This window comes from Aegilops tauschii, chromosome 6, assembly GCF_002575655.3.
Source record: "Aegilops tauschii subsp. strangulata cultivar AL8/78 chromosome 6, Aet v6.0, whole genome shotgun sequence".
NCBI classification, from domain to species: domain Eukaryota; kingdom Viridiplantae; phylum Streptophyta; class Magnoliopsida; order Poales; family Poaceae; genus Aegilops; species Aegilops tauschii.
This window is the reverse complement of record NC_053040.3, coordinates 135,524,057-135,535,617: the sequence shown is the minus strand read 5'-3', so window position 1 is coordinate 135,535,617 and position 11,561 is coordinate 135,524,057. Positions and strand designations below refer to the sequence as shown.

General features: G+C 43.8%; 2 protein-coding genes across 5 annotated transcripts; one reads left to right on the top strand and one right to left on the bottom strand.

The window, feature by feature from the left end:
* Window positions 1-2,333: 2,333 nt before the first annotated feature.
* Window positions 2,334-7,032, top strand: LOC109779623 (uncharacterized). Its single transcript, XM_020338262.4, has 15 exons — window positions 2,334-2,528; window positions 2,971-3,050; window positions 3,138-3,255; window positions 3,370-3,548; window positions 3,955-4,037; window positions 4,124-4,308; window positions 4,413-4,474; window positions 4,669-4,777; window positions 4,862-4,981; window positions 5,107-5,226; window positions 5,310-5,430; window positions 5,964-6,120; window positions 6,207-6,279; window positions 6,365-6,492; window positions 6,685-7,032. The coding sequence occupies exons 1-15, from the start codon at window positions 2,471-2,473 to the stop codon at window positions 6,805-6,807; spliced, it is 1,716 nt and encodes a 571-aa protein (XP_020193851.1). The 5' UTR covers window positions 2,334-2,470; the 3' UTR covers window positions 6,808-7,032.
* On the bottom strand, window positions 6,886-10,314 carry LOC109779624 (CBL-interacting serine/threonine-protein kinase 21). 4 transcript variants are annotated; one of them, XR_012187414.1, is made up of 14 exons: window positions 9,861-10,314; window positions 9,699-9,761; window positions 9,512-9,583; window positions 9,320-9,427; window positions 9,094-9,165; window positions 8,943-8,996; window positions 8,707-8,832; window positions 8,526-8,615; window positions 8,305-8,451; window positions 8,090-8,197; window positions 7,858-7,962; window positions 7,585-7,757; window positions 7,422-7,496; window positions 6,886-7,304 (listed from the first exon to the last, which is right to left on the bottom strand). XR_012187414.1 is itself a non-coding variant. In XM_020338263.4 (14 exons), exons 1-14 carry the CDS (start codon window positions 10,020-10,022, stop codon window positions 7,209-7,211), a joined length of 1,341 nt encoding a protein of 446 aa, XP_020193852.1. In that variant the 5' UTR covers window positions 10,023-10,314; the 3' UTR covers window positions 6,886-7,208. The 4 variants fall into 4 exon arrangements, 2 of the variants coding, with proteins under 2 accessions (XP_020193852.1, XP_073357297.1); XR_012187415.1 differs by having other exon boundaries at window positions 9,094-9,138; XM_020338263.4 differs by having other exon boundaries at window positions 7,695-7,757.
* Between the last annotated feature and the right edge of the window lie 1,247 nt (window positions 10,315-11,561).

Below are 11,561 nucleotides of genomic sequence, written 5' to 3'. Positions count from 1 at the left end.
ATGGAACATGAATATTTTGATTAATAATAAGATCTTAGACTAATTATACATATATTTTCTCCTATAACTGTAAAATATTATTGAATATAAGAATCATTTTTCGTGCATGGTACTTAAGATTTAGAATTGGCAAAATATATAATGAGGAATTCATATTATCCATGCAGCTAGTTAATCTATGATTTTTGAGAGAACATGTCGTTAGCTCTTTAGGCTTAATTACTGGGTACAAAACTTGTGACTTACATAGGTTGTCCTTGGCACTCTTCTAAGAAACTGCAATAAAGAACACACTTTGGAAAAATGTAATTAGAAACCAAATGGACGCTTCATATTTTGGTAAGATCAAACGGAGATAATTGGAAGGAAACATAAACATGAATTACATATGGGGATGCCATGTGGAGTGAGGAAAGCAATATGTAGTACTCAATAATGGCTCAATAATCTTATGAGGCCATTTTGCTAATTTTTACATACCTATTAATGATTAATTTATCTGCATAAGATGTCATGCTGTTTCAGATCAAAATAAATTGTGGAAAACCCTCCATGTACCTTGATGGTCTATGCTTCGCTATCTAACAGTATAAGAAATGATCAAATAGCAAATTTAACAAAAACTCAAAAAATGAACCAATAAACATGAATCATTGGGGTGAAAAATATCATCCATATACGAACGAACCTACATAAGGCATGGCAAAAATAATAATAAGCAGATCAGTAACATAACCTCACGCTAAAGTAGCAAGATAATGGATGGGGATTAGTAATGAAGCAATCAGGAATAGCCTGCAGCGTTTCCCTCAAAATGAAAAAGGAATAGCCTGCTATGTGGTATAGATGACATCAGGAGGAAGACCTGCAGGCAATGGAGAGTCCAAATTTCGCCGACCTATAATCTGTATAAGAAGAAATAGAGGTGCATGAAGAAAATTAACGGAAAGGCAAGATTAATTTTGGAGACATAATCGAGGTTTCACACCAGAGGTTAGTTACCTGCTCATGGGCAAGATCATCATTGTAGTCGAATGCACGATGCAATTGCAAGAGAGACCGTTTGGAGGCGCTGGAGATGACACCACAACGGGTTGTTGAGCGAAGATCATGGGGGTGGCAGCAGGCGAGAAGCAGTCGATCGTGGAGATCTTCCAATTCAGCGCCTTCAGCAATTACATCGGCAGTAACTTGCAGGTGCTTCAAGATGAGGGCGACGCCATAGCCCATAGGGCACCGGCCGCTCTAACCAGATGCATCAGATCGTAGGCAGATGATCTTGCTGGAGCTGAGGATTCGGTCCCCACAAATCCACAACGCGATTCCCCATTGGGGACTTTTTAATCCTTGATTTGGCATTATGAATGGCCGAAGGGGAGACGACAACTGAGCTGTTTAAGCTTGAATTTAATCTAGGAAGGCTATCAGAAGGGCAAAAACGTTTCGTGCTCCGCATCCTATAAAAGCGTTGGGTTGTTTAACTTCCCTAACTAATTGCAGCAGTTAACACTGTATTTGCTTTGGGGCGTGCATGCATTCTCCTGATTTGAAGCGCTACAGAGTCCTCTCCCAATTGTCCACGTAACGGATTTCTTTACCTCAAGCGACGCACATATAGGAGGAAGACCAAGGAATAATTTTTGATGTTCAACATGTAAAAACGGACAGTTTTTCATGGAAGAATGTAGTATTAATTTGCAAACTGAATGATGATGTGGCATGGTGATGATGTGGACAGTGTGCATGTTGAGAGAATTAGTAGTAGTGGGGATCAACTTCTTAAGAATGTAAGATAGGAGGCACCGCATGCACGATCGACACGGAATCATCGTCTTCCGGCGAGCTGTCCCAAGATGAGGTGGAGAAGCGAAACATTGTCAGGTTGTGTCCGGGTAGGTACCCATGTGTCGGCGGCGATGTTGACATGGAGGGCAACTCCGGAAGCCTGCCGTGGTGGCAGCTACGACAAGGGCTGACTCACAGACGATCCCTAACATGCGGAGGGTGGCTTGCGCGGCTTTGCCGACGATGGCCTCGGTGTCCAGAACAGTGGCGTGGCGGTTTCTTCGTTTGTCTTCACCCCCTCCGGTTGGCCCGCTCCACCATCTCGGCAGCTCTCTGCTTCGGGGTGAGCTCTTTCTTCGGCTTCACCGCGGCCATGGAGCAGGCAACCACGGTGGGATTGTCTCAACGGGGACGGGGGCGGCTTCGGCGGGGTGGGTGTGTTGGGCATGTATTTTTTTTTCTAGGACGGGGCTGCTCCGCTCGGGGGATCCGTTGGATTTACAACATTTTCCGCTTTTTTCCGAGTCAAACACTTTTTTCATTTTCATCATCACTTCTCAAGGGCGCAAATTTGCTCTGACAAGTGGGCCAGCGCAAACGGATCAGATCAAACCGAAGCCCAAACACGCGACGCAGGCCACGCCCACGTGGACGCTCCCCGCTTGCGCCCGTCGCCGCCGGCAGCATGTCCCACGGCGGCGTCTTCCTCGGCGTCGACGTCGGCACTGGGAGCGCTCGCGCAGGCTCGTCACCCTCTGAATCCTTTGAATCAACGCCCCCTCCCTTTTTCTTGACTAGCTTTTACTAGATAGACTTCGGCCGTTTCTTGATTTGAGAGTAGTAATCGAGTGAGTAGGCTATCACTAGCAGTGCTGCTTCTGTGGCGAAGCAATTGTTAAATTCTGGGGGAAATTCCATTTCCGAAGATTTTTTTTTACTCAAGAGTATCACTAGTTGTCCACTGAGAGTGACGAACTGAATGTTGTTTTCATGGGAGGAGCGGTGCTGTTCATGTAGTTCTCCCTCAATCGTTCTCTCGGATGTTACGAAGGGTAATTTAAGATGGGTGTTAACAGAGCATGCTTGACACCGGGCATATCAGGCCTTGAGAAAGGAGTTCATTCTTGGCAGGCATAGCAGGTAATTAGGTTGGTGTTATTAATTCTTAGTTGTCTGTTGATGCAGGCATCTTTGATGAGAAGGGTAAATTGCTCGGTTCGGCGAGCAGCCCAATACAGATATGGAAAGAGAAAGATTGCATCGAGGTTAGTAACCTCTAATCCGTTCAATGTATTGCATGATCGACAAATGAACTAACGAACACCTTGCTAATTCTGGGCGGTGCACACCAGCAATCTTCGACGGATATCTGGCTTGCGGTGTGCACTGCTGTAAAATCTGCATGCTCGCTTGCAAATGTTGCAGCTGAGGATGTCGCTGGCCTTGGATTCGCCGCTACTTGCTCCCTTGGTTTGACCTCATCTCCATATGAGCTGTTTGAGTTGGCTTCTTATTGGGGAATTTTGTGTCTTAAGGTGACTCGGAATTCACCGACCTGATAATATCATAGTGTGCTGCTTGCAGTTGCTGTTGATGCTGATGGTTCCCCTGTTTCGGTTTCTTGGAGTGCTGATGCAAGAAGGAACATCATCGTGTGGATGGACCATAGGGCTGTCGACCAGGCTGATCGAATTAATGCTCGCAATTCACCTGTATTGCAGTACTGTGGCGGGGGCGTCTCTCCAGAAATGCAAGCTCCAAAGGTAACCACCTCACTTTTCATGCAGTATGGTTTAAATCATAATTGTGCGGACTCTTGACTTCTTGATTCATGATTTGTAAATAATATAAACATGATGTTATAAAAGTCAACCATTATGTTTATTGCCTGATAATGGTAGTCACAGTATATTCCAGGAAATTTCACTTCTTGGTTTTGAAACCTGGAAATTGCAATGTTCACTCTCTGGAGATGGTTTGAAGAAATTAATAAACGTGGACATTGTTTAGGGAGTCACTAAAATCGATGTTGGTTACAGCATGAATATACGTAAATTTGACCTTCCCAAATATTATTTTCGAGAAAAGTTGTTAAGCAATTAATACCATCGTGTATTATTTGATTATCTCCCTTGCTAGTATCACATTTTTACTTTAAATATTTTTCAGCTTTTGTGGGTAAAGGAAAATCTGCAAGAGTCCTGGTCCATGGCATGTAGGTGGATGGACCTTAGTGACTGGTTAGCATATAGGTGAGTTTTCACTATCTATGTCTGAATTTGCCGTAAGCTATAGGTTGGCTTCTATAACATGTTTGCTTTGGTGGTTCATTTTCTAGGGCAACTGGTGATGACACCCGTAGCTTATGCACAACTGTTTGCAAATGGACATATCTTGGACATGCACACATGGGCCAGTGGAGGGAATTAGATTCGCGTGATATGGAAGCATGTGGATGGGATGAAGTCTTTTGGGAAGAAATAGGCTTGGGAGACCTAGTTGAAGGGAATCGTGCAAAAATAGGTTGAACTGAAGAGTTGTTCATTTCCCCCTTCCAGCACTAAAACCAACATGTCATTGATGGTCATTAGTTTCCTAATACAACACTACTCTTATGCAACATATAGGACGCAGTGTTGCATTTCCAGGCCATGCTCTAGGTTCTGGTTTGACACCTACTTCTGCAAAGGCAAGCAAAAATAATGTTGCTTTTTATTTGAAATTGCAATGTTTACGTTGAACTTATAGTAACTGTGTCATTTATGAACTATGTTGTGATCAATTATCTTGGTTCTTTCTATATAATATTTGTGTCAGCGGAAATGCCTCTGCTGTTAATATTATGTAATTGCCTATCTGATGTTGGTTGAATCCAATTCTCAGGAGTTAGGCTTGCTTCCTGGGACACCTGTTGGAACTTCGCTTATTGATGCTCATGCCGGTGGCGTTGGAGTAATGGAAAGTGTGCCAGAGGCAGAATCTAAAGCCGACTGTTAGTGTTGATTAATCTGTATTTTTCCTATGGAAACTACTTTAGAACTTTATATTCATTTATTGAGGAACATTTTGTTTTCAGTATCTGATGAAGAAGCGATCTGCCGCCGTATGGTCTTGGTCTGTGGGACATCCACATGCCACATGGCTGTTTCAAAGAACAAATTATTTATTCCTGGTGTCTGGGGGCCATTTTGGTCTGGTAGAGTTGCCCTCGTGTATTTACTTCCATATGTTTCTAGCCAGCATCTCTGCTTTATTCCTTGGTTCTCTAGTATCTATCGTGGAACATGTTGGTTGACACTTATATTGTGATTCAATGTTCAGCGATGATTCCTGAGTATTGGCTCACAGAAGGTGGTCAAAGCGCAACTGGTGCTCTACTTGATTACATTGTCGAAAACCATGCTGCTGCTCCCCTTCTGGCTAATCATGCTGCTTCTCAGAGTAAGTTTCATGTTTGCCCAAGCAGATTATTTTTTAGTTTGTGCCCTGTAAAAGGCATGTAATTTTCTTCTGAAATTGTTCAGGTGTATCCATATTTGAGTTGTTGAACAAGATATTGCTTTCGATGGCACATGAACAAAATATTCCCTTTCTATCTGCCTTGAGTCAAGATACGCATGTCCTTCCAGATTTTCATGGAAATCGGTAAGAAATTCATTAAATCCTTTGTGCTTAAACAAGAATTCTAGTTATCCAGATCCTCATGTCTTCACAATTTTGCAATGCGACACATAAAGATCTCAGAATATCAGACCAAATCAGTCTCCTTTTCCTGTCCTGAATCTCAACCAGCCGTAGTGTAAACTTTATTTATCTCTGACATCTATAGCAACTATTTCACTGCAGAGGATGAAAACCGTATGTATTTTCTTGACACATTAACTGGATGTATTTTGTCGGCTTTTATATAATTTGCTTATTTAAGTATTTAACTTTTCTTGCTGTTCTAATTAGATGTATGCATTCAACAATATGACAACATAACACAATCAGTGAGACAGCTAGCAATCTCGGTTATTCCTAAGATATTAAATCTTATAACAGAATGGTGAAGTTACAGCCTTATCAGTTCGCACAATTTGTTATTCCCCCTCAAATGTTTTGTTCAATGTTTTACCTGACAAAAAGGACGCACTCCTGATGTGGCTGACTCTAATGTAAACCATTCTAATGGTTAGGTCCCCTGTTGCTGATCCAAAATCCAAAGGAGTGATTTGTGGCTTGACACTTGATACAAGTGAAAAGTATTTAGCGCTTTTGTACCTAGCAACAATTCAGGGTATTGCGTATGGAACTCGTCATATTGTGGAGCATTGCAATGCTCATGGACACAAGGTACTTATTTTCGACCAAGGATTCCAAAGAGTAACTCGGTATATGATTGGATGCCTATAATATAATATTTATTTCATGTATATTAGATCGACACCCTTCTTGCCTGTGGCGGACTTGCAAAGAACTCCTTGTATATCCAAGAGCATGCAGATATCATTGGTATGCCTCTTTTTCCTGCAGTTACCTACTCACCTCTCTCCATCTCCTTTCCTCCCCGCTCTGAAATTTACTTGGTTCTTTGCAGGCTGTCCAATAATACTTCCTAGAGAGAATGAGTCTGTGCTTTTAGGTGCTTCTGTTCTGGGTGCTGTTGCTGCAAAGAAGTTTTCTGGTATTCACGATGCAATGAAGTCAATGAATGCAGCTGGAAAGGTATGTCCCAGTCCCTCCTATTTTAAAAAAATATGGATTAGCTGGCTCCATTTTTTTGCTGTTAGAGAACCTAGAGAACTTGTTATTTGTCAAATATGCCCGATATTCGTCCATTTTGATTTGCATACATTCTTAATTAGAATCTTCCATTTTTCATTTGCTGTTTCTAAAGCAAATGTATTTTTTTTGTAGGTTGTGCATCCATCTTCGGATCCTAGGGTGAAGAAATACCACGATGCCAAATATAAGATATTTAGATCCCTGTATGAGCAACAGCTCTCTCATCGCTCAACTATGGCGCAAGCATTGCAGTAGGGTTACGTGACCACTGAGCTGGATACTTCACTCTTGGTTCTGAATACCCCAGATCTGTTGCCATGTTTCCTTGAATTATTTACATGTAAAGAAATTTCATTCCGTTATGGAAGCAGTGATACAATAATGTCTATGAGTCACCAAAAGTATAGAAAATGATCCTTTGTAGTGGAATGGTAATTATCTACCACAAAGTTTTTGTGAAATTAGATGCTCCGGTTCGAATTTCAGTTGTTGAAATTACATCTCATATTTCTCTTGCGACAGAAAAGGGAGATTCTATTGATTAACCAGGGCAGCATTACAATCTTCGAGAACCAACTGCTCAGCGTAGCTGGAAACTCTGTTAGCAGGTTGTGCTACCTCGGCTGTTTTGCTCTCTTGACAGAAATAATCATCCTTTACTCAAGAGTTGGGAGTTGGTTGGTCTCCAAATCTGATGAGCTGCCATTCTGCTGCACCCGCCCGGTCAGCAATCTGGACAGGCTTGTGCAGAACTGCATGTGTTAACAATGCAATTGCATTGTTCATCAGTAAACTGTGCATCATCTTTCCTCGAGATAAGATCAGACTGGAATGAAACAAACAGCATTCATATTGCCATATTGACATACCTCTTTGTATGCTCTCAGATCACCGCTGGACTTGGACACTTCGACAACGCAATGTGCTGGTGTCACCTGGATCACCTGCACTTTTCAGATAAGCAAAATTAGATAGATGACACCGTGAATCTATCATTTTTTGAAAAAAAAGGCCACTTGTAGTGAGGCTAACATTCCAGATCCCACATGTCAGTAGCGCATCCAGTGGCATTCATCAAATTGCAAATTGTATGGTATTGCTATCTCCAGTGGTATATAAGAATATATGGCACGGCACTTCACCTCGGCCGAGAGCGTAAGATCCAGCATGCTTCTTGAGAGCAATCTGATGTCCTGAAGCTTTACCTGTGCCAAAATTGAAATCCCAGGATCAAAACTTGACCTGTGATTTCTCAAGATCATTCAAGATGCTGAATTCAAATATTGCCAAGCTCTAGCTAATTACCATGGAGCTGCCCATTCTCCTCGCTGACAAGCTCACATCCTGGGCTGCAGCTGTGATTATCTCCAGTGTTTCTTGCACCGAATGCGGCGAGCCGAGCTTTGTTTTCTGGTCAATGGTGATCATGCATCATCAGCCAAGTCAGCCACCGGAAAATTTTAGGTACAAGCTAGACCCATTTGTTGATGCAGGTCAAATACATATGGAACAAAGTTGACAGGATATGGTTAATGACCTGCTCCTGGAAGAGTCCTGACAAGTCGAGATCTCTGCACGTCGCTATCAACCGGAACGCGTTGATGAACTGCTCAGGCTCTGGATTCGCTCCCCCAGCTTCTCTTACCTAGACAAAAGGCAAGTCCTGGCAATTGAAGGTAGGAAATGACTGGTGCAGAATGGAGGAAATTAATATGTGGGTATGTGTTCCAGAGCTGTGTTTAGTACTCTTACCTCTGTGCTGTGACTGCCATCACTATCTGTGCCAGCCTCATCAAGATCAACACAATCATCACCATTATCACTCTCAGTTCTCCTTACTGATGGATTGTAGCCCTCTTGGAACCACTCGTCATCGAATATATCATTTATCTTCGCTCTCTACACCACAGTTGTCAGATGACCGTGCTAGTAATTAAGAACATGTATTGGTCTAATGCTTCTAATAGGGTTACCGTTATAGGAGACGGATCCAGTATCCTCAAGATGATCTTCTTCTGAGGCAGCGTGATCCATTGCGGTAATGCATACTGTGCTCGAGATATCTTCGCGACGATAGTTGTCAGTTGAAACCTCGCATCAGCAAGGTGTAACGAAGCAAAAGGCATCATCAGACACTTTGATGTTTATGCTTACCCTTCTGTACAAGTGTATCAAGCTGCAGTCCTGGAATGGCAGATAACCAGCAAGGAGTTCAAACAGGATCACGCCGCATGACCAGATGTCCGCGGCCGCCCCATCGTAAGTCTTGTGCTGAATCACCTATCAGAGCATCAAAATTTAGAAGTTGGCAATGCAAAATACTGAAATTTTGTGTAGTTAGGCCATGCCAAGCTCTTATTTTTGCTGGAGCGCTATGATCTTTCAAATACCTCAGGAGCGACGTAGCACGGAGAGCCGCAAGATGTGGATAGCAACTGCCCTGGCTGGAAGAAAATCAGATGCAAAGTTTTGGAGTTGATCAATCTGAATCATCGAAAACTGAAATGAGATGAGCTCATAGCCTTTGCAAGTTCTCACTACCTTCCGTAGCACGCTGAGGCCAAAATCAGATACCTTGAGATTGCCCTGATTATCTAGCAACAAGTTTTCAGGCTGTTGACACTCTCAAAAGTAGAATAACTCAGTGATGTGGCAACCATAAATGAACGATGATCGAGGAAGAATGCGAATCAGTTTGCATCATCAGGGATGAAAAGAGTTATACGCAAACATGCAACTAGCTAGGGGAGAATGAGAATAAATTGACCTTGAGATCCCTGTGAAAGACGCCTCTCCGGTGACAATAGTCCACAGCATCAATCAGCTGGTAGAAGTACTTCTTTGCTTCCCTCTCGTCCAATCTCTTGAGGTAACTCTTAAACAGAAAATTCAGTAACCATAAGAAAAACCTCCTGAACAATAACCAAGAACTGTTACTTGATGAAGATGCCCATCTTACTAGCTTGTCAGAGAGCTGCCCTCCCGGAACATACTCCGTCACCAGACATATCTTCGTCTTTGTCGCGATCACCTGAGCAGATGTAACCGCGGTAAGGCGCGAAAGAGGGTTCAATTCTGCCAAAGTCCTGATGCTAGATGCTTGGGCAACCAGATAGATGGAATGGCGAAGGAATTTGAGCAACTACCTCGTGTATCTTGACTATGTTGGGGTGATTGAGAAGCCTCATCGCGCCGATCTCTCTCTTCACCTTCAAAGGCCAAGCAAAGAGGCCGTCACGGAATGCTCCGGTCCATGGACGGCGGAGCATCGTTCACAGCAATAACAGCCGGGCCGGACACATACGCACCTGGTACATGAGGTTGTTCCTGAGCACCGTGCTCCTGTCGATGACCTTGACCGCGACGCAGCCGCCCGTCTCGGCGTCGACGGCGAGCCGGACCTTGGCGAAGGCGCCCTCGCCGATGGTCCGGCCGACCCTGTACTTGCCAATGCTCTCCGCCAGCACCATCTTCCTCGTACCGAGCAGCAACCCTTAATCAAGCAGTGGCTGGACGGGAATGTGCGCTTGTCCGTGGTGGTAGTACGATGGATGCACCGTGAAACGGAGATGGGATGAGAGGGGGAAGGTGGTTGGGGGGTTTGGGGAGAAAGTAGCCGTGGCAACGTGATTTCCGGGCGCAACTGCCGGTCGCCGTCTGGCCGTCTGCCCTCCTGTCAACGGCGTGCACCACGGCCCGGTAAAAAGGAGAGGCCCTGTGTGTCTCCCTCTCGTCGACGGCGTGCACGGTCGGCTGGCCTCTGGTCATGGAATGGAAGATGCAAGTATTTGTTTTTGAGGGCAAAGATGCAAGTATTGAGTATAGTATGCATGCAACTTGCGCTCTTGAATCCCCGCGTGAAATAATAACGGGCAAACTTATTATTTCCTTCTTAGGGCTTGTTCGGAGACTCTCGCGCTCCCTAAGTCCGCTTCAAAAGTTGGTGGAGTTATAGCTAAAAATGACGGAGCAGGAAAAAAGGAGCTCCGCAGATTCTCATATTTCAGGGAGCTGGAGGACTGTCGAACAGCTCCTTAATAACCAATTAGGCTAAGTGACTTTGTTATTTATACACAAGTTACATACTCCTTATACCTTTCTTAAAACACAATTGAAAAAATAAACAGCGACAAGTCAAGTGAAATCCTGAACCGATGGCCTCACTAGTGTGGTTTTAAAAACTATGCACATAAGTTTCACCATTTTTGTTCCTTTTGTTTTTGCATGTTCTACACCAGTGCATTGCAGCACCGGTAATTCCAATAGAAATAGCATGATAATTTACCACCACAAACCTGATAACTAACGTATAAACACCATGATAACTTTGACATAAAAAAAAAGCTGCTAAAAACATACCCCAGTAATTTTTGCGTAAATATCATGATACTTTATGAACCGCATACCTGATAAAGTTACGTATAAATACCGTGATAACTTCGATCCTATGAAAAAACAGTTGATAAAAATATACCCCAGGTAACTTTTGGAGTAAAGTCTGTTTTAAACCTTGAATTCGTAGAGCTAGTCGGAATCGAACCTCAACCTTTGAATCCCAGAAATTGATACCCTGACCTCTCTGATCCCGGTCAAAATCAACCCTACATCGATCCTAGACATGTTTGTCGCACTGGAAAACCGCAATCCTGGCCGGGATTACATGTTCTCTCACTGTGCGTCATATCCATCTCCCCCTCTGCTATCGCGCCGAGCGATGCTGCAACAGCCAGCACTGCCATGCGTGGCAAACTCCACGGCATGCCCCGACACCCGCCAAGACGCCGAAGCCGAGTCAGAGGCCGTGCTCTTGGGCGTACTCGCGCGTCCATTGAACGGCATCTAGCCGAGTCCCGCCGGTACAGATCAATCAAGCTAGCCGGTGTTTACGTCAGCTAGCTCATGGAAATCCATCCACATGCCTACCTGCTTCAAAGTCAGCTTCTACGTGAATACGCTGGAATACCAAAATCGTTCGAGTCAGCTTTGCACAATAGTGTTCGCCGCAGAGT

Excerpts from the sequence above, each read along its gene's own strand:
- LOC109779624 (XM_020338263.4), bottom strand. The coding sequence starts at position 10,022 with ATGGTGCTGGCGGAGAGCATTGGCAAGTACAGGGTCGGCCGGACCATC. Across the intron at positions 9,762-9,860 it reads GGAACAACCTCATGTACCAG|GTGAAGAGAGAGATCGGCGC; the intron begins GTGCGTATGTGT and ends TGGCCTTTGAAG. Across the intron at positions 8,997-9,093 it reads GCCTCAGCGTGCTACGGAAG|CCAGGGCAGTTGCTATCCAC; the intron begins GTAGTGAGAACT and ends ATTTTCTTCCAG.
- LOC109779623 (XM_020338262.4), top strand. The coding sequence starts at position 2,471 with ATGTCCCACGGCGGCGTCTTCCTCGGCGTCGACGTCGGCACTGGGAGC. Across the intron at positions 4,778-4,861 it reads GGCAGAATCTAAAGCCGACT|TATCTGATGAAGAAGCGATC; the intron begins GTTAGTGTTGAT and ends TTTTGTTTTCAG. Across the intron at positions 6,280-6,364 it reads AGAGCATGCAGATATCATTG|GCTGTCCAATAATACTTCCT; the intron begins GTATGCCTCTTT and ends GGTTCTTTGCAG.